Consider the following 21,968-nt stretch of genomic DNA (forward strand, 5'->3'; position numbering starts at 1 on the left):
TCTACTCTATTCTTCTCTATTCTATTCTATTCTTCTCTATTATACTATACTATACTATACTATACTATACTCTGCTCTACTCTACTCTACTCTACTCTACTCTACTCTATTCGATTCTATGTTATTCTATTCTATTCTGTTCTATTCTATTTCATTTCATTCTATTCCATTCCATTCCATTCCATTCCATTCCATTCCATTCTTCTCTACTCTACTCTACTCTACTCTACTCTACTCTACTCTACTCTTCTCTTCTCTTCTCTTCTCTATTTTATTCTATTCTTCTCTACTCTACTCTACTCTACTCTTCTCTTCTCTTCTCTATTTTATTCTATTATATTTTATTCTATTCGACGCTGCTACACTTACACGCTGTGTTCCTGCGTGCGCGCACCCGGCCTCTTCATGTACTGCGCGCACACAGCTGCCTGGCCCTGACCAATGAGCGGACAGTATTGTGTACTGTGCGCAGTAATGGCGGAAACAATGAAGCGGAGCAGAAACCTCCGTCCTCCTCCTGCTCCTCCTGCTCCTGCTGCTCTTTCACGAGTCCAGAGACGCGTCCAGCTGCTCGGACTGTCTCCGGGTCCTGCTCAAGCTGCTCGCACACTTCGGGAACGAGGTGGTTGACGCCGTTTGAAACCGCGAAGCCCCGAGCGGCGGTTCTCCCCTCGGTCCGTTAGCTAGCGACATGCTAATGTTTTTAGCACCGGGCACGTTAGCTCCTCCGTTGACTCGTCGATGCTCAAACTCACCTGCGGAGCTTCAGCTGTTAAAATGCAGATAAACAACTTGAGCTTCTACTAGTTTAAACACAAACTATCTTCATGTGACTGCTCCACAGCAGCTGCTGCTTCGTGGAGCTGCTGTTTACTCTGCACTGTTTATTTACACATGTTCACACCCTGAGTTTAAATCATCTCACATTCAAAGTCTCCTCATTCCTGCTTTTTTATCTTAAAGCAATAATACATCACTTCAGCAGTATTTACACTGTTTACACTGCAGCTCTACGTTGTTTTAATGTATTTGTACCTTTGTCGTGTATATGAACTGCATTTAATACAAATACAATTACATTTTATAGTATTAGGATCAATATTATAGTTGCATTGCACAACTTTTTTTTCACACATGAGGCTTCATATTAAAGATTATTTTGTTTGTAAAATGTCAGATGTTCATCACCAGTTCACAGAGCCTCATTTAATTTGAGTTATTGTTTATTTTATTACCAGTAGTTAAACATTTACACATTACTATTCACTTTCACATTGTAGGACCCTTTAGTCTTGTTGTTCACTCATATGTGATCGTTTTATTCCTGTCGTTTGTCTTGCAGGAATAAATCACTTCTCAAGCATAAGCACTATTAACACTGCATTTATACAGTGTTTGAATTTGGGTGCACTTACAAAAATACATTAGAATTTGTCTCATTTTAGTGGAATGTTTCCACTGTTTTAGTGCCTGAAGAAAATAGTATTTCTTGATGAATTGTTTTGTTTTAAAAATATTTTAAAACTGTTCACACGGCCCTATTAAGATGTCAAATTACTTCATATCGTTTATATTATCCGACCAACGGCCCACAATTAAAACATATTCAATTTATATAAAACAAAGATAAGCAGAAAAAACTGCTACTACACTTTACAGAGGCTGATAATGATTCCTGCTTTATTTCTTGTAAACTGAGTAAAAGATTAGCTGAATATAGAAATAGTTGCTAATTAACTTCCAGGTCTTCCCATGAGTAAATTACATTTACTTGACAAATTTTTGCAATAGGCTGAGACCATGCTATTTCATGTCAGAAACTATATGTGCTGTACACTGTGCAGGGCAGTGACACTTTAACTTTCATTTGTGTTTTTGCCCTCAAGCTCAACTTAGGTGATGGAGCTTTGAGAATAGAAGTCAACACCAATACAGTGAATCCTCCATCTTCAGCTGCTGAGGTTTACAGCTGTTTGCAGGAGCATATCAATAAACTACAGGTAATGTGGCCACACAGCAACTTAAATATACAGTTTAATATTGGTTACATGGCACGATTGTATTGTAATGAGGGTAAAAATAAGTAAATTGAGTTGACACAAGCTTAATATTTTCCTATCTTTTTATTGTTGTTACTGAGAATCAGATGTTTATATAAAACATATTATTTGCCAAGATGCAACAACAAGTGTTGTGTGTATTTAGGCCGTTTCAGAAAGCTTAAAGACACTTGTGGATGCTGAAAGTGATCGATCATCTACAAGAGACAACACTCCAGATGATACAGTCACATCATTTTCACACAAAGAGTGGACGACTGCGCCGTCGGAGCGCCATCCTCTCAGCTCGGAGGCCGCGGAGGAAAGCGATACGGAGGCCGATGACGTCATGGTGCAGATCAGAGCCGGGAAGTCAGAGGTTGGTCTCAGATCAGTCAGCAGATCTCTCAGCTGTGACAATTTTAGAGCCCTCTTTACTCCATTTCAAGCAAATGAATAATCTTAAGTAATTGCTGCCGCGGATGTGCACGCGCTGCGCCGCGGTGAAGCAAATGCTTGATGGAGACCTGATAAGATGAGTTGGGCAGAAAATAAGGGGTTCTTTAGTGCTGTGGTCGGTTAGAACAGACCACATTGCTGGAGGGCTTTGAGAGAGGGCCAGGTCCTTGATGAATTATGAAGTGGATGCTCATTACTCTGAGATTGCATGTGGATGAAGGACAAGAGGCCCCATTCTGTTGTGCATTTATTTTGGTAGCCAAGCAAACAGTATTCATATTCCATCATGTGATGATGGCAAGCAATTCAACTTTTTTTTGGGGCTACCTGGAATCATTTCCTACTACATTTCTCATTCCATGTAATTTAAATGAGTGTGTGTTGCAGAAGGTTATCATTAAGGAGGAAAAAAAACAACCCATCGCCTTCTTGACACCCATCAATAGCCTCATCAATCCATCGTATCGTCTTATCTGTGTTGTCTCTCCTTTGTCACCGCAGATTCAGCGAAGAATATCTGCATTTATGGAACGCAAGCAGATGGAGATCAATGAAAACAATGTGCGCGAGTTTTGCAACGTGATCGACTGCAATCAGGGTGAGAATGGGAGAGAGGTTGGGGGCAGGGTGGAGAGGGAGCCTGCACACAGATTGCCAATGTTTGGGAGAGAGCTGATTTCCACAGGCGAGAGGTCAGGCTGAACTGCTCGAAGAGTGGGGCTGAAGTAGGTAACACACTCGGCCTCAAAACACAACCAGCTTCGACGAGAAAAACATCAGACAGAAGGGCTTTATCTTTTTTAATTCAAAGCCTGTGTAAGACACCAGCTCTAGAAACCAGGACACACTAATTTTGATCAAATCCGAGTGGGTATATATCGTTTTTAAATATCTATTTTCTTTATTTTATTAACATTTTTACATGATATTCTTTTTCATTTTCTCCCGGCAGAAAACAGTTGTGCCAGAACAGATGCAGTGTTCACTCCTTATCCAGGTTTCAAAAGTCATGTGAAAGGTAAGAAAAAAAACCCTGTTTGCTGCTAATGTCAGTGTGACATCTCTGAACTGCAGCCATCATTTAAAACAATTACACAGTTATTTAGAAAAAGTCACAGGTCCAAACATCTTTAAAGGTTCCTTACCAATACATTTTTATAATTACTGATGTGATGTTTATCTTTTTGTCTAATTACTGCAGATAATTAAAATGCCACTGTACTCTCTCACTGTGACCATGCTGCCAGAAATCCTAAAAAACAACTGCTAATTATTATTATTAAATAATATAATCAAAGTAATAATTGTCAAGGGTTTAGTTTGACTCTTGGTGTTTCTACATGCACTGTACATGACCAAAGACTGTTTTTATCATCTAGTCTGTGGTTAATATTGAGCTACAGTTTGTGTTTATGTGTTGTATCCCTCGACTGGTAGTTATACGGGTGGTAAACACGTATGGGCCCCAGACTCGTGGTGGGGGAGGCCAAGGCGAGGTGGGGGAGCAGCAGAGGGGGCCGATGGTGAGAAACTGTGGAAATGCAGCAATAGAGGAACGACTTCACAACATCGAGAATCACCTCAAACTGCCGACAGGTCAGAGAAGGACAAAGACACAAGAGTTTTACAAATACTTCAGTCAGTGCGTCTCACTCTGTCTCTAATGTTGATTAGAACACGTCCTAAATTGTACATCGTATTACTTTAACATTACAAGGCAGAGGAACTGTAACTATGAAGACATTTCTAAGTATAACTCATCTGAGATAATGAAGATAATCAGTCAGTATTTAGAAATATGCTATTCATTATTTTTGACCTGATGTAAAAAGTGTGACACGGTCAAATATGAACTAGTCCATGATCCAGACCGATTTAAATCTTACACTCAATGAAACTCTTTACTCACAGCCCCCTCGTCCCTACATCTGTTGACTTTGTCTTGTAAAACAATCAGTAGTCCGGCTGTTGAACAAGTGTTTCATTCCCCAGCGGGGCCGGTTCCACTGAGTGTCTACCACAGACTGAAGAAGCTGGAGGATCGGATCCTGGAGTTGGAAGGACTCTCACCCGAGTACTTTCAGTCCACAGTGAGTCCTCTGGCTTTGAAACAGACACACGAAAAAGGCTGAAATCAAGTATTATATATAGTAACTATTCCTTCACTCATAATATTAGGCCAGACAATGAGAAATTAAGCAGGACGGATAAAGGAAAGATATTAAATTTGAAAAGGGGAAACATGCAAGAGTTTGAATTCACCAGGTTCCGAAGCAGCAATCACAGGTTTGTAGAGGTACAGCATCATGTATTCTGGACATTTGGATTTGCTTCAATCAAGAAAAAGTTAAAAAGAATAATTGTTGCTCAGCTAAACACAGTCTCTTAGAGAAAGAGTCACTTTCGTGGTTAGAAGTTCTCAAAGAGTATTTTAAGTTGGTCCATTTCACAGCAGTTACTTTATTTAATGGCTATGTTGCCTAAATCAGTGTGTAGAACACCGGTGTGCTGTAGGAGAACTGATGAAAATGAAATATACTGAGTGAGAGGAGTTTGTGCGTGATGCCAATAGAGTTTCCCTCCTGATGTGTCCTGATACTTCAACACGTCTCCCCCCTTCAGCGACACTTCAGTTGATGTGAATCAAACATGCAACGCGTTTGGTTACATTTACTTTTAACATTTAGGTCAGCGCAGACAGCTGACTCCAGAAATGAGGACTTTTCACTCCGCCGTGCTTTTTGAGAGACGCACAGACTCGAAAAAACGCGGCAGTAATTTATTGGACTTCATATTCAACCCGACAGACTGGAGCTGGAGTCACACAGACTCTAATTTCCCATCTTGAAGGAGTCTGTCCAGTGTGTGTTTAGTTATCTGAGTAAGTGTGCTTGAGATACTGCATGTCTCTTCACACTGGTATTTCTCAGCACAGCATGCTGCTTCTGTGAGTATGCTGCTTTCCGTCTGCTCTTGACTCACTGCATGTTTGTGTGAGCCGAGCAAAAGATGTCGAGTGTCTTTGAATAAACTGATGGGGTCTTTTATATTCGGAGCACCACTTTTTCGTCTTCCTTTTTTTTTTTTCTTCTGCAATATCTGAAAATACTGTAGTTTGGTGTTTGCTGTACGCAGTTGGCCGAGGATTTCACAAACATAATTTTAACACTGAACAGCGAAGCAGGTGAGTTAACAGATTACGCAGCAACTTAAAGATAAACAGTTCCGCGAGGGTCTTACACTCGTAAACATGAGGTCTTCTTTTGAACTCTGATCAAAGACATTGTCAGATGTTTCCCCTCTTTTCTCTCTTCCTGTCTTTCCTGTCTCTAGTTATTATCAAAAATATATAATAAACGTATAATACAATTTAGAAATAACCGTCATGACTATAAATTATATTTGTCTCATAATCTTTAGTCAGTGTCTGTTGCTCTTCACTTATTTGTATTTTATAATAGCTGCTTTTAGACATATACTGAATGTCTGGAGAATTCTCCCCGTGCAAGTGGGCGTGTTGACGCCGTTTCTAACCTGCAACAGATGCAAAACTGTAAAAACAAAAATAAGACAAATATCTCTCTCTATAAAAAAAAAAGGAGCCAAACACGTAGAGACGTCAACTCGGAAAGACAACGAGCTGCTAGAGCTTTTGGTAATAAGGGTCAAAAGTGTCACTGCTGATTTTTTACCTCTCCTTCGCCACCACCGCTCACCTGAATGTTCTCAACATTTTCCTGTTATGAATACGACCGGTTCAATCTCCTGCCGCGTTCTCCATATGTGAGATTGTTTGGTATTTATAAACATCTTAACATTGTGTCTCTTCTGTACATTCTCTTTCTGTCCTTGAGTTGAAGTAAAAAGGAACCAAGCAGGTACCTTGGTATGTTTATCAAAGCTCTGGGTGGCTTAGAAATTGTACTAATTTAAAATATCTAATGTGACCTTGTGTGCTTTTATTTTGTAGAGTCACCTGCACAAGCGACCAAAGACGTCGCCTGCTCAGGTTAGCAGCGGCTTTGTTTCCTTTCATTTCACATTGTGAGTGAAGGTTAAACTGTTTGGGTGGTTTGATCATTTTGCTCCTCACCTTGTCCTTTAGGCCTGCAGTCTGTCGGAGCTGGATGAGAAGATCAATGCAGTGAAAGCAGCGCTGCTGAAAAGGGTGAATGAGTTTGGCCCTGGATATGGAACAGAGTGTCCGCTGTAGTGAACACAGATCGATGCTCCGAACACAATTAATTTGTTAATGCATTTATACATATTTCCTGTATTTTATTTTCTGTCCCTCATCGACTCGTCAGCGCTGTCGCTCTTACCGTGATGCTTCTTTTACTAAATCCTTGAAATAATATTTAGTCAAGTTAAGTAATTTCTTTGTAAATAAATGTGTTTTTCTTTTTACGAAAACTTGGACTCATGACTTAACTGTTAAATGTTTCATGTGCTTGCAACCGGTGATTCTTTTATTGTTAGAAACTTATGATTTTCATCATTGATTATTGATCATGTGGCCGATACGATCACAGGAGAGTAGAAAGTTCCCAAAGTTCAAATATTTGACCTACAGTTCAATCCACTAATATATTCAGTTTAATATCAGGTCATAACTTTTGGATGTGAGGAACTGTAACCAGTGTATTTTTAACTTTACTTGTCCAACAGAATTTTGTACAAATGTGAAAATGTGCCCTTGACTGAAGAGTCGGAGGGAAAGAGCTGCTGCAGTTTGGCAGGTTTGTCAAACTGTCTGGACAAAGAAGTGATAATATGACGAGCCCGCTGGTGCATAAAGAATTTAGGAATGTGGAATCCAAAGCGAATGATTTTTAAAGAGTCTAAATATTAAAGTTTGGCAGAAAGTCAGGGTTAAACATTGTGCCTGCAAGTCCTCAAAAAGCATAAAATTCTCTTAAATTCAGATTTAATGGGTTTTGGTTTTTAAGCAGGTCACAGTGAATATTGTTCTACTCTGTCAGACTGAAAACTGATTAGTTCTGGTATCTGCTGAGTTGTAAAACTACTGCCAGCCTGCTAGTTAGATTATCAACATGGGAAACTTGTTTATAGCTGTAGACACCTGTTCAAGACAACATTATGTTTATATATACACTTGTGTTCCAGTGCCCAGATGTTTATATCCGTCTCTCTGAGCCAAAGAGGAGAAAACTCCTCTAGACCTAAAATATTCTGGCATTTCAAAAATAAAAGGGGGTGAAGTTATCTCCATGGGAACAGGACAAAGATTCAATTGATACAGAAAATGAAGTATTTTTGTTTACTTCTTTAATGTCTAATCGTGGGAACGCGTGCACGTGTGCGTCTGTCTGTGTGCGTGTGTCACTTAGATGAATCTGAGCGAGAGGGTCTGATTTATCTGCCTGACCGCTGTGTGGTGATGATCACCTCTAATGGCTGTCATTAAAACAAATGACCTGATTACTGAGACGCTGTTTGGAAAACACATTGGAGACCCAACAAACCAGCGTTAAATGATGCGCTGCTGCGGCGTCTGACACTGACATGTTTATTGAAGACCTCGGTGTATATAGAGGTTTCACTGAGCAAGTGGCTGAAGCGTTTGCCACATTCTGCAGTGAAGGGTTATTTAAAAGAGTTTTTCTTTTTATTTCTGTAATGGTGAGAGTAAAAGATCCTTCACTTAAAGTTAAATGACCAATACAAGAATTTAAAAATACTTCATTACGAGAAATGCTGCTTTTAGAAATGTACTCAAATAAAACTATCAGCAAAAAGCAAAACTACCTGACCTGCAAACGAATGCCCCCTGAGGGTTATAATGATATAAGATTATTAAAACTGATATTTAAGTTAAAGCTGAAACACAGCATGATGTGAACCTCACTGTAGAACGAGCCCTTTATTTCCACATCATGCACCATGTTGCACGGCCATGTTTCTATAATAGTAAAACTAAAGTTCTCTACTCTCTCTGTTTTGGTGGAAGATGCACTTCCCTGTTTTATAAATCCGAGTCTGTATTTTTGTGCAGCCATTAATCAACATTTACTTCATAATGACAATTGCTGTTGTTATTTTCATCTTGTGAGTCGGTGTGGCTGCTTTTGTAAGAAGTAACACAAAGGCAGTTCAAAGTACTTTTCTATTTTTTGGTCTACTTCTCACCGCATTTCAGTTACAACACTGCGAGATACATAGAAAAAAGTGTACAGTTGTGTAGAGCGATCACAGGTTGTGAAAGTTGTTGAGTGGCGTCCTGGTTTGATACCATTAACAGATGGTATAGTTCTATTGTGTTGACTTTGTGTTCTGTGACGTCCTTGAGACCTTCCATGAACCTTTATCGCAAATCCTTAGGCTGTGGTACAGTTTCTCATGTTATGTACTCGTACCTATGGAAATAAACTTAAATTAAAAGTAACTGCAGCTGTCAGAATACATGAAGTGCAAATCTAGACAAGTAGAAGTTGGAGCATCGAAAGGGAATACTGAAGTACAAGCACTTCAAACAGGTCATTAAATGTAGTACTTGAAGAAAGTTTAACAAAGTTTATATTTTCCTCATTGTTATATATAAAAAAAAGCATGAAGTTCTTTTTAAAGGATTGGCCACAATTAAAAAAGTATTTTTTGATGCAGGTACCTTGACCCGTCTCAGGAAAATAAAAGCACTGACTCCACAGTACCATGGAAAGTTGAAGGTACTTTTTACCACTTAACTAATTTTGTGCTCCATCTCACAGAATAAAATACAATCAGACATTTTAAAGTAAATTTTGCAACAGGTGCGGCGAATGGAAACTTTCTCACGTCCCGAAATTACTGTAACTCCCCTTCCCTTTTCTCTGCAGTTGCTCTTTGTACGTCATGTCAGGATTTATTTCAGAGTTGATTGATGGAGTGACCTGGACACAATAGAAGACGCTGCATTGTGTTTTTCGGTTTTTTTTTTTGGGAAGATATTTCTTTCTTAACGCAGAAATGGGGATTTTTTTTTTTCACTCCCTCTTTCAGGTGTACCCCACTTGTCCGGCTCTGTCCGTCTCTTGCTCACAGACTGGAACCTTCTGGGCGACGAGGGGCCACAATGCGCTGGGAAGGGGAGCACTTGAGCTGCGGCCATGTGGATGTGGGTGGGTGGGGTGGGTGGTGGGGTGCTCTCATTGTTCCCCGGGAGCTTTTGTCTCAGACACAGTCCCCTTATGAGGGTTAATGAGGACAAATTGCTCTGAGTGTAACAAATGGATTACGGCGCCGAACAAAAGGTCGTATTTCGCGGCCTGCGTTTGCCGGGATCCACCCATCATCTGTCCAACGAGCCGAGCGCGCCGAAACCGCAGCGTCTGCGTGAAGTGGCTCGCTAAACGTCTCATCGTCTTCTTCCTGTCGGCTTTGTTACACGATGTGTGCAGCCGCTTACGCTGAATTTAACCATAATGTAAAGTTTGCGTCGAGGTGACGCGGTTTGTAAATCGCCGCAACGACCCGATTTCTTTTCCCAGAGCCTCATGTCAAGAATAGAAAGTCAACATGTCAACATCAGTGTCAGTGGTGAGTCGCTCCAAGGTTGGGTGGGCAGAGTGAAGCCTTTCAAATTAACAAAGAGCCACTTCCTCATTGACTCTATGTAATTCCTGCCTGTCAATCACTCCTCCCTCAGCCTGATTTCTTGTAATATCCTTGGGAACCTCGGTAAAAAGACACAGAGGTGTTCCTTGTCTTCTATGGGTCCGGTTGTATTTTTTCCCGTTTCGCTGGGGTCGAAGGAGAGGATTCATATCCATTCATATCTCAAACTCTTAATGGGCTCCAGGCCCTCCAAAAAGAAAGCTCTTTCCTGTGACTAGTCAGCTCCAGTCTTTATTCATCTGTGGCTCCGTGTCAAAAAAGACTGTTGCTCGTTTGTGCCCCGAACAATGAGGAACAAGGCTGAATCTCTAGCCGGGAACAAAAGACAGAAAACAGGCTTTTCACTCTGCAGAACATTAGATTCTGACACATTTTGCCATGGCAGTCCCCCCCCCACCCCCCTCATCCTGAGTGCTGTGGCTCTGGTCTTTTAAAGAGACCACCTGTTGGCAACAAGCCTGTTCTTCATTACAGACAGTCCTATTATCACAGGATGAGGAGCACCACAGGCTAACTTTCTTAAGTTAACCCTGCTGCAGTTTGCCACGCCGGTCGAACGGGAAACACCAGATTACGTAGTTACCTCTTATTCCTGCTTGTAATTTTTTACGTATTGTTTTTTTGAATCAGGGCTTTTGTTGGCGTGAAAGGGACGTGCTTCATTCATGCCCTTGTCAGGCACACATGTCACAAATAGAGGGACTCAGACGTGGGCAGCTATAACCACAGATTTGCAAATGCACTCACAGCGAAGTTGTCCACGGTGGTCTCGTGTTTTTCATTCAATTATTTCTGGCATAAGGAGGATTTTTTTTTGCTTTTCTTTTTATGAAAAAGCAGATACGAGCAATTTTCCGCACCCGAAACATTAGCATAACCGCGGCATGATAATGGTTTTCACGACTGTGTGTAAAATAAAAGTACTGTAGGTGGCAATATGAAGCAATCAAGTGCACGTACTCCTCCGGCTTTGAATTGGACATGATAAACACAGGAGAGGTTGTGGTGGTCTGGTTTTTTATTTTACTCTGATTGTTTGGAGATTTTAAAGATTATGTTGAATCATTTATGGTTTTACGTTTTTAAGAGAAGTTCAATTTTCAAACCGTGGATGAGTTTGTACGAGGTCAAATTTTCCCTCCGACGGAACTAAGAGGGCAAATTTCCCCCCCAAAAGGTGACATCGAAACAGCGAATACCTCTGTCGTGCTCATGCCATCACTGTCGGGGCACATCCATGCAGTCGCACTTGTTTCATGTTCACAAGCACCGCAGAGGAGGAGAAGAAGAAGAAGGGGTTGGGGGGGTGGGGGGGTCGGGGGGGGGTCGCATGCACCTGTGACCCTCCCCCACAAAGCACAAGAGAGGATCCCCCTGCAGCCCACAGGCTTCAGTAAGAGGCAGTCAGCTGCTCTCTGTGGCCCTGCTGCACGGCCCCCAGGCTCTCCGGAGTTAAATGTGCCTGTGATATTGCCAGGAGGCAGCAGCGGGAGTTGAATTCAGGCAATTACAATCAAGTCAGGGCATAGTTAGTGCGTGGGCCCCGGCAGCACCTGAGCTGGATGCTGATGAGACACTTAGCCCCAAACCCTCGTGCATTGGCCCAGGCGCTGCTCAGAGCGAGCCCCCCCCCCCCCCCCCCCCCCCACTCCCGTCTCTCTCTTCCCACAGCAGCAGACCCCCTACTGGACACTTCCACTTCCCTTCACCTCATTTAGGCCTCTAGAGCTCTCTCACCCTCTCTCTCACCCTCTCCCTCTTTCCCTGGCCCTCACATTGCAATACTTCTGCTTTATATAGGTGGCGTGGAGTACTGCACTCAATCACTCTTCATTCATTCACACTGTACAATAATAGAGAACTACTCCGACACTGTCCTTCAAGCACCCGTGCATAGCAGAGTTTCAAACGTCATGGGATGTCTCCTGCCAAGTTCTTGAGAACGATGTGAAGAGTTATTTCACTCGAAGGTACAAAGGGAGGGGAAGAAAAAACCTGCAGGTGAGTGTGGATGAGCCACTTTTCCGTCGCACCTTAAACGTGCAGGGGAAAGCACCTGAAGAAGAGTCTTTATCACAGATCAATCCGAGCTCGAGCGCCATCACATCGTCGTCGCCGCCGCTCGCCGTGTTGGTTTGCACGTGGCGGGCTGCGGAACGCGCCGTTCTCCCCAACCGATGTGCGAGAGAATGGAAAAAGGGAGGTGAAGTTTGTGAATATCTATGACCCAAGAATATGGAGTCAGGCATCACAACAGCACTCTTAGCCCCTTTTCCCAATAAGGTGCTCTCAGCTCTTTCTGAGGGAAAGCCTCCCAGCTCCCGCCCTCTCTCAGCCACCACACTTTGCTGAAGTGCCATCAGGATTGTAAAGGGCAGGTTGCCATAGAGCTCGGATCGCTGCCGATGTATGGACTCATATTTTGAATGTAAAGATCTGAGCGCAGCGGCTAATGCGAGGGGCCATACACGGGGACTACGCCCCCTCTCCCTCCTTCATCTGCAGTCTGTGTGCATGCATCTTTCATGTGTCGCTTTAGTGTTCTGTTTTGTGAGATTGCTAGCTTTGCTCGCTCAATCCACTTTCATTGTCTATCTGTGGCCGTGCTTGTTAGTTAGAGCTGGCCATAGTATTTGGCAGAGCCAGGGGGGAAAGGTGGAACACCTCTCTCCCAATTCTTGCCATAATGGTTGCCTTTTGATTTTTTCCCTGGGCTTTGGAGGCTACCAGGGATTGTCTCTTTGAAATTATTCCATTTTGGCAGAGAAAAAGAAAATGGATTGCGCTGATCCTGTTTTGTTCCTGGGGGGACGGCTGCAGTATTATCCTGGGCTGACACCGGTGGCGAAGAGGCAATCACAGTGGCCCTCGCTCTGACAAAAACACTCCATCTGCAAGGAGAGGAGGAAATCACACCACAATGATGTCTGACTCTTCTGCCTCACTCTGGCAGCTGGGCCCTGGGACCCATGAACTGCTACACAACCGCCGCCACGACGGCTGCTATACAGACGCACAAACACCACAATACAAGCAGCTGTAACGCACAAAGGCAATGCACCTGCCCTCACAACAACGAGAACAGGACGGGTTTGTTTGAAAAGTTTAGAAACGGACTCTGTTTCATTTGCTGCATGATTATTAGACTTAGTATTAAAAATATTATCAGTATCAATTATTATTGGTTTTAGAAAAGTAGAACTTCTTTCAGTTCCTCCACTTTTTCAGGCCTTGAATCACATAAATGCACTCAACATTTTCAAGCTTTAAAACCATTAAGTTAACTGTTTGCCTACAAAACACGAAAACCATTAGGATGTCAAACATGTGCACCTCACACACACACACACACACACACACACACACACACACACACACACACACACACGGCAGATGAAAGATAAGCAGCCGTGCAGCTCGCCCTGTTAGTATTCAGTAGTGTCACCTCTCTCCCCCTGTGTCCCATACCTGAGGATCAAACGCACCTCTTTGTGAGAGAGGCCTGACCCCCTGCTATCAGCAAACAGAAGAGAGCCCAGCTGACACCACTCTTGAGATGTGCCATGCAGACGGAGGCCTGTGATTACAGCACAATCCTGAGGAGACAACCCTCCACCCTGCTCCAGCCGCTGCCTCCTGCAACTCCCCAAACACACAATCCACCCACTCCCACCCCCTCCACTTCTCCTCCACCACAAATTCACCTATCTCTGAAATGGATGTTAATCTCTCGGCCAACTGGCCGCCTCGGAGACCCTCGTTGACACACATATAGCCGCCGCTGTGCCATGAATAATCAATAGGGCGCTATTTTCGTGAACAAATTTCCCACAACAGGTCATTTCTGCTGGCTATTACTGTGGCAGATTAGAATCTGAGATCAGACTTTCAGAGGTGGAGGAGGGTGTGTGTGTGTGTGCGTGCGTGGATGGATGGGGGAGCTCTCTCTAGAATACAGTGCAGCACAGAGGGACATGAGTCTGTCTAGTGCCGCCATAGCGCCACATGAAAACCAATGAAGGTGAAGCAAGAGGGGGGATTAATTTGTTGTGAGAGAGGCAGAGGCTCAAGTGGGTCTTCCAATAGCAAATTAGCAAACCCTCGTTTCAAAAACCCTCATACATACTAGAGAAGAGAAATGTGCAAACACAAACATCATGCATGTGCTCATGCATACAGTATGTTCCTGTCAGGGCGAAGAGGAAAAATCATACTCTGGGTTTTTTTGCAACATATTTCCTCCTTTTCTTGGTCTTTCTCAGCCTCTGTCCACACACACACACACACACACATACACACACACTTGTGCGCGCACACAAAAAGGAAACTTCAATTTTATCTGCAGGGGCAGAAATCAATCTCACATCTCTTTAGTTAATCCGCAATGGCTCTCTCCAGATCCTGACACTAATAAGGTATTGAGCAGGTGAGGCCAGGGGCTGAGGAGGAGAACAGAGGGAGAGGAGAGGCCTGCAGTCTGGGGCCCGACTGGCGGCTGGCACTGTTCCAGTGCAATTATGGGGCTTGTGTATGGGAGAGAAGGGTGCAGGAAAGAAGCAGCAGAGATAGAAGGGAGAGGCAGGGAGAGAGGGAGGCATAGAGAAAGCACGAGAAAGAGGGGGTGGGGGTGGGGGGTAAAAATCGATCCCATCTGTGGTATGATGGTTAATTAAAGCAGCTCTTGAGCAGCCCAAGGATGAGAGGCTTGGCTGGGCTCCTGGAGGCACAGCTCTGATTACTCACACAGAATGGATGGTTTCTTAGCAATGAAAGGAGGGGGCCAAGAGCTGCCTGGTGGGGAGCACAGACGACATCAAGGAGGAGAGACATGTGCATGCTGCACACTTACACTTGCACACACATACACACAGACGCACGCATGCAAATGGACTCTGATACAGACACGCACGTGCATGCGCATGCATACATATCCATATGTAAGCGCGTATGCATCACGAGCCTGTAGACACGAGTGCAAACATCATCAAATTAGATCAAAATAAATGCTTCAGGAAACTAATCAGATATAATGTGAGTCCACTAAATGTGAATTTCCACAAGGAGACGAGCTCGAGAGGGTTAATGAAGAAACAACCAAAGTTCATCAGAGTGTCGAGCTTATGATTGATGCTAATATCTGTCACTACAGTGGGTCACAGACAGTTTCACGATAAGAAAACAATCATCTTTAAGGGTTTTTATAGTTCATTTTCCATCCTGTTGTCATTCCTCCCTGATTCACGCACCTGCATCATGCACCTGAGTAAGAAGACACTGAATCTGCCTCCAGTTTCCCAGCAGTCATCAAAGTTTCATCTAATCTCACCATTACATTTAGATGAGATGACCCCCCCACAGCCCATCACTCCCTCCTCATTGACATTCATGCCTCAGACATATCCAGAGGCCATGGGTGACAGCGCCAGCACTTTGGTATGACCCCACCCTCCTATGGTGAGATTTGGTATTGCATAACATGAACAAGCAAAATGGAATTCTGCACATTTGCACAGCAGATAGAGAAAGAGTCTTAACATTTGCTTTAACTCGATCGTAACTATTGATCGTTGATGTATATGTTACATGCATGAAGTCGGACTTTCTCTCAACACCACAACATGGAGCAGTCACCGAGACTAAGTAAAACAAGGGCTCTCGACAGAGATGATATGCAGAAAGAGCCCATCCTCCTATTTTTATAAAGTTGAAGCTGACATATAATCATACTCTCAGAGTTAGAGAGGGGTTATAATAAACCTCCAAATCTCAGCGGTATGAATTATGTATACGGTGATGATTTGATGGCTGCAAAATAGAAGCGAGGGTGCAAGCGGCTGATTGAGGTGCGCCACGTGGTGAGTCGTTCGCCCGCCATGCCTCCCGGTACAGACGTGTGAGGTCAGGGCCCCATGCTAATTGGTGTCAGGCCGAACGCTTGTGAGCTAAATGAGAAAATTACACGCTGTGGGGAGGAATCAGCTGCAGTTGTCGGGGTGGCTGCTGCAGAGCGGCTGCGGCGCTATCTGTGAACCGGAGACGTCTGTCTGGCTCTGTGTTTGTCAGGCGAAAGGGAGTCAGAGGAAACTTTAGTGTTTGAAGGTGTGGGAGCTTCGGTTCACTTACAGAGACACACCCATAAGATATACACGTGCACGCACTGTGTGAGGAGGTTTTTCATGATACATTTACTGTGTGTTTGTAAGTACATTTGACAGAATGGCATTTTCTACCTTTTCCAATATGACACCGAAATGTGGAAGTGGTTTATTACAGAATCAAATTTAGTTGTGTAACGGTGAAAGCAGAGAAAATATATTTTTTTCTCTGAAACTTTGTGAGCGTCACTTGAGACCATCCTAAGACTAAGGAGACGTGTGTGTTATCAGAAAAGTTTAAATTTTAGATTTGCAGTAAAAAAAAACTTTATATTAACAATGTCTCTAAATGCCTCTAATCTACAAAGTGTTTGTGGAAGGAGTTTCTCTTGAGAAACCCACAGAGAATCCTCGTCTGACTCTGTGGGTCAGAAAGACTCCGATAAACTCAACCACCCGATGACAGATATCTTGAGGAGTCAGATATTTGCCTCCAGTTAGGCAGGGCTGTATCCAGGGGTGGGTCCATCGGGGGCACTCGCCCAAGCTAAAATCTGATTGGTCCCTGAAGTGCCCCTGTCACTTGTCCTAGCCTAACGATAAATATAAATATATTTGGGTTTTTTTAAGAACAAAATGTGCTTAAACAAGGAACAATTTTCACATATTTCAATATATTCAATAATGTGTGACTTTCCTCAAAGCTACAGAGTAAACTATAAACAAGGAATGACTTAAAATGTGCACTTTACTGAATTAAGAATTGTCCATGGATGTTGGACACACAAGGGGCCCCTCTGTGTAAGTTTTGCCCCCTTTATGGCCCCTGAGGTAGAAAAAATCCTACATCCACCTCTGCAGAAGAGGCTAGAGGAAGCTGAATATTGGATTTGAACACCAGGAAAACAAAACTCAAGTGAAAGCCAACGTTGCTCCGTATCTGCTGGATGTGAAAATGCACAACACGAGCACTAATGTGTTTTCTGCCTGTTTCCACTGCCTCCAAGTGGCCAAAAAAAGATTTTTGGAGGTTTCAGTCCATTTGTGATTTTTAGTTTGAATCAACTTTATACTTAATACTTCCACTTTATACTTGTACATAATGTATTTTCATATCAGAACCACTCAGACCCTAAAAACCTTTAAATATTGCTTAAGATGCACTTCTTTTCACTGGCTTTCAATTCAACTTGAGTTTGAGATATACACAGATACACAGATATATAGTATGGTTTTTCAAATGGGTTTTAATGAGTAACTTTAACATTGTGGTGTTGGTATTTTTACTTAGATATAAAGTTGGATGCTTCTTCCATCACAACCAGAGACATAGGAGCAGATAAATATGTTTTAGTTGATGTTTTTTTCTCTTTTGTCTGATTTCGGTGAAATCTGCCAGGAAGCTGAAAGGATTTGATTATGTTCAGGAACTTAAAGTGCAACACTAAACAAAATAGAAATAAAACGAACTTGTTTCTTTCACGTGGCCTTGTGAGTCTTTTTTCCTGTTTTTGTCCATATCCTACAACAAAAATTCACCAAATACAATGAACATCATCCACTGCGTGATGTTCGTTTTCAACTTATTGAATACCCTGATGAGTGATATACTCTGTGAGGGTTTTTCATTCTGCGTGAATTATCTTTTATTCATGAAACGCGTCTTTGTGTGCAGCTACATTTGTGCCTGTATGTGTCATTCAAGGCCTGGGCCAATTATTCACTTCTAAACACAGCATTCCTCCACTCCTCTGACACACCCAACAAACAGGCAAACAACAATGTAGACTAAATGACTAAAGTGTTGAATTGCCTTCCTTTTGTTCGGTCCCTTGTTTCTCTTTTCTCCGCCGGCTCTTTCTCTTTCCACGACAGACTCCTTTAGTGGTGAGCCCCGGCAATCTTGAGTAAACGTCATTAACTGTTTGCTCATATCGGCCACAGAAAGTATGCCGCAGCCTCCTTTGTCTCACTATCAGTTGTTTAAAGAGGTTTGTGCTGTAATGGCGTGGTCAGCCAGCGTCGGGGGCTTTGAAGTTCTCCGTCCCGCTCGCAGAATTGACCTCAGTGGTCACTCAACGCTGACCCTGAAGTTGCAGTTTCAGGAGGTCACGTGGCAAAAATACCTAGAAATCCCTGCGTGCGCATATTTTTTCAAGGTGTGGTTTGTTAAATACCATGGGGAAAACAAATCTATATCGCTTTCCAATAAAAACACACAATCATAAAAGCTTTATCAGTTATAGCTGATGGCTTTATTAATGGTTTATAAGTCATTCATTCATTCTTTATAGGTCATGAATGACGCATTTAAGGACATTAAAACTTTGTGGTTGCCAGGTTGGGACACATCTTCCTCTAACTTGTTTTTTTCTATTTTAGCTACTTCATTGAAAAAGACCCTCCTCCTATAACCTGTTTGATCTCTTACTCTCCTCAAACCTGCAGCGGAGCATCCGCACCACAAACTGTTTATTAATATTATTTAAAGAGCCGTGTATGAATGAAATATGAACATCTGTAACTGCAGATGTGACAGCTCATTGTAGAGGAAGAATCATGTGATTAGAATTTAAGACTGCAGACTTGGTGGGTTTTAGTCCAAAGATTAAAGGGTTACATGTTTATCATTTGTTTACGTTTGAATAATTTCAGACCCGATGGTTTATTATAAATTCACAAAACCACTGAACCTTGTTGGTAGCTATCTTTCAAAGACATTGGAAGCTAAGTCTCATAATCACGTTTATAATTACAGCCACAGACTTGGGTACATGGTTAAGGTTTTAAGTTTGCAGTTATAAATATTAGTAAACTTTATTAAAGGGTTAAAATAAATCATGTTATGAGACTTACTATCATTTATTGCAAATCCAGAGCCTTTCGCAAGTAAATTTCAAATATTTCTAATGACATATTTCATAGATTATTGCAGTGGAATGATCCTTTATCAATGGATTATGAACTCACTCATTATCAGTCTCAGTTATTTGTGGAATTATTAAAAAAGGTAGGAAATGTGGTTTTTTAAAACCATATTTCTGTTGACCTTGAACTTGAAAAGTGATTTACGTTATGTCGACCTTCTTTTTGTCCTCACAACATGAGTAATACCCGGACCACACACAGCATTATAATAATAGGTGGCAATTTAAAACAATTTAATGCAATTCTGCATAATCAGTGTTTTAACTAAATGCCTTAATTTTTATTTTGATGCTCCTATTTATGTCTTTTTATCTAAGTTGCATAAGTAGATTATAAAAAAACATCTGTGTAATGTTCACCAGGAGGGATAATTCAAAAACCTGTGACTGAAAACTTATCCTTGGCTCATTACTGAACTATAAACCATTAATAACAATAAAAATCACATTAGTTACAACTTTTTTAAAAACAGCTCTTTAGAAAGTTTTTAATGGCACTAACTCTGTGCCACGATACCTTTGGAGACCCAGGCCCCATTATGGTGTAGATTTTGGCAGCGGCAGGACGCGGTTGAGTAATGGTAGCAGTGCATTAGGAGAGAGAGAGAGGGAAAGGGGGAGAGAGGGGGGGGGGGGGGGGGGGGGGGGGGGGGAGGGGATGTGTGATAGTCTGAGTTGTGAGTCAACATCAGAGGCCGCAGACTGACCCCACGGGGGATTAAACACTCTGATTTAAGAGCATCTCTCCAGCTCCTCTCCTCTCTGCAGCACCCGGGCCCTCGGTGCATATAACAACACCCACCTGATGCAACATAATATCCAGGAGTACAGACACAGGCTCACGTGCACACACACACACACACACACACAGGATCACTCTCATTATGCCCCCCCGCTCCATCTTCTGGTCCATGGTCGGGGCAGAGCGGGATCATATCAGGGTTTGTATCCAGAGGAAGCGGAAGCGAGAGATCCGAGCCCCCGCAGCGGTAAGTAAATACAGCGTAATGGCCTCTGATTAATTCTACATTGCTCTCGTCGGGGCCGGTAAAAAGAGATGTAATGACCTGCATTTCTCTCTCCCTCGCTCTCCCTCGCTCTCCCTCTCTTTCCCTCTCCCTCTCCCTCTCCCTCTCCCTCTCCCCCCACCCCCCAACCCCCCCAAGTCTTTCTCAATTTCTCCCTCATTTGCTCGGCTTTTGATTATGAATTAAAAGGGATTGCAAATGGTATGCTGTTGGTTGGCCCCCTGATTGCCATATTTGATTAAGAAATGTCAGTGTGCATGTTTCCCATGTGGGTCTTTTTTTAGCCCCTCTGTTCGCTCTAACATTCACACATGCACCAGGAACACAATGGCTCCGTGGCTCTCAGACAAGGTCGCCACGAACAGCAAACTTGTGCGCTAATCAAACGCATTCTCCCGTCTTCCCGCTCTGTGTTTTTTTTTTCTTTTTTTCCTTAGGCCTCTTTCCTCATTTTTTGCCTTTTCAAGGCTCAGTGGGTTTTTGTATCAGCTGTGAGACGCTCCAACAAGAGGAGAAATCACAGACAATTAGAGCACATTGAGGGAGACAGGTAGAGCGGAGAATGAGGACGGGAACAAGGGATGGAGATCTGTATTCTTCTCCGAGGAACGAAATCAGAGCAGACAGGAGTTCAGTCTCATTCGTCTCGTGGTTAATTTTAATCCTCCAAATAAAACTTCTGACATTTAGACAAATGTACTTTTGATATGTGATGAAATACTCTCTGCAGATTTGACTTTGAACAACAGAGCAAAAGATGAAGATACAAAATCCTTCATGCTTAAACATAGACAAGATAGATAGATAGATAGATAGATAGATAGATAGATAGATAGATAGATAGATAGATAGATAGATAGATAGATAGATAGATAGATAGATAGATGGATAAATAGATAGATAGATAGATAGATGGATAGATAGATAGATAGATAGATAGATAGATAGATGGATAGACAGATAGATAGATAGATAGATAGATAGATAGATAAACTTAAATGAAGAGAAATGTAAACAAAACCAAACACATTGTGCATATGTATATGTCTATCAGTGTGTTTCTACAGCGGAATTGCAAGTAGTCGACAAATTGGAAGTTGTTATACTAAAAAGAATATTAAACTGTTTTCCTACTTATGTTCAAGTGGCAAACATAATCACTGGCTGGATTATATTCAGAGGCTTTTTCAACAGAAACACAGTCATATAAAGTGCAGGACTCCAGAGTCTGGTCAATGCATTCAGACACAGCACTTTGGTTAAGGTCAGGGGAAAGACTGTGGTTTCACTGTTATGTTAATACACATATTATGTCTCAGTCAGTTTCTGTATGTAACCAGAACACGACCTTGTCCCTAAATTGAAGCTGCCGGTGGAAACACAACCACGAGAAGCTTGATTCTGCTGCAGCCGTTTACAAGTGGACATCATGTTGCAAAAGAAGAGATTGTGGCAGAAAACTAATTGCATATGTTAGTGAATATGTTACGGATACATTCCATAATAATTTAACAATTAGGATTTTCTTCATCGGGGCCATTAAGGGGCCACAATTTACACAAAGGGGCCAATTATACGTCCAACATCAATGCTCAGTTCCTGATTCAGCACATGCACATTCAAATCATTCCTTGTTTCCTCTCAGCTCTATAGATATGAGCAAAAACCACATGTCAGTGAATATATTTTAAGAAATGTCTTTGTACTAGCACATTGTGTACTTAAAAAATAACGTAGAATATGAAAATTGGAATAATTATTGTTATTATTGTTAATACTTGGCTAGTTTCTATGAAAAAAAAGGCT

At 42.3% G+C, this 21,968-nt stretch overlaps 1 protein-coding gene across 1 annotated transcript; it reads left to right on the forward strand.

Annotated features, from left to right (window-relative positions):
* Positions 1–490: 490 nt before the first annotated feature.
* Positions 491–6,903, forward strand: mbip (MAP3K12 binding inhibitory protein 1; the record flags this gene model as incomplete). The annotated part of the gene is made up of 9 exons (XM_034576881.1): positions 491–622; positions 1,887–2,000; positions 2,206–2,418; positions 3,000–3,096; positions 3,451–3,516; positions 3,936–4,094; positions 4,491–4,588; positions 6,469–6,507; positions 6,604–6,903. Coding segments are annotated over 9 exons (1,026 nt in total), but the record flags the coding sequence as incomplete, so codon positions are not given.
* Between the last annotated feature and the right edge of the window lie 15,065 nt (positions 6,904–21,968).

This window comes from Hippoglossus hippoglossus, chromosome 22, assembly GCF_009819705.1.
Source record: "Hippoglossus hippoglossus isolate fHipHip1 chromosome 22, fHipHip1.pri, whole genome shotgun sequence".
Lineage (NCBI taxonomy): Eukaryota > Metazoa > Chordata > Actinopteri > Pleuronectiformes > Pleuronectidae > Hippoglossus > Hippoglossus hippoglossus.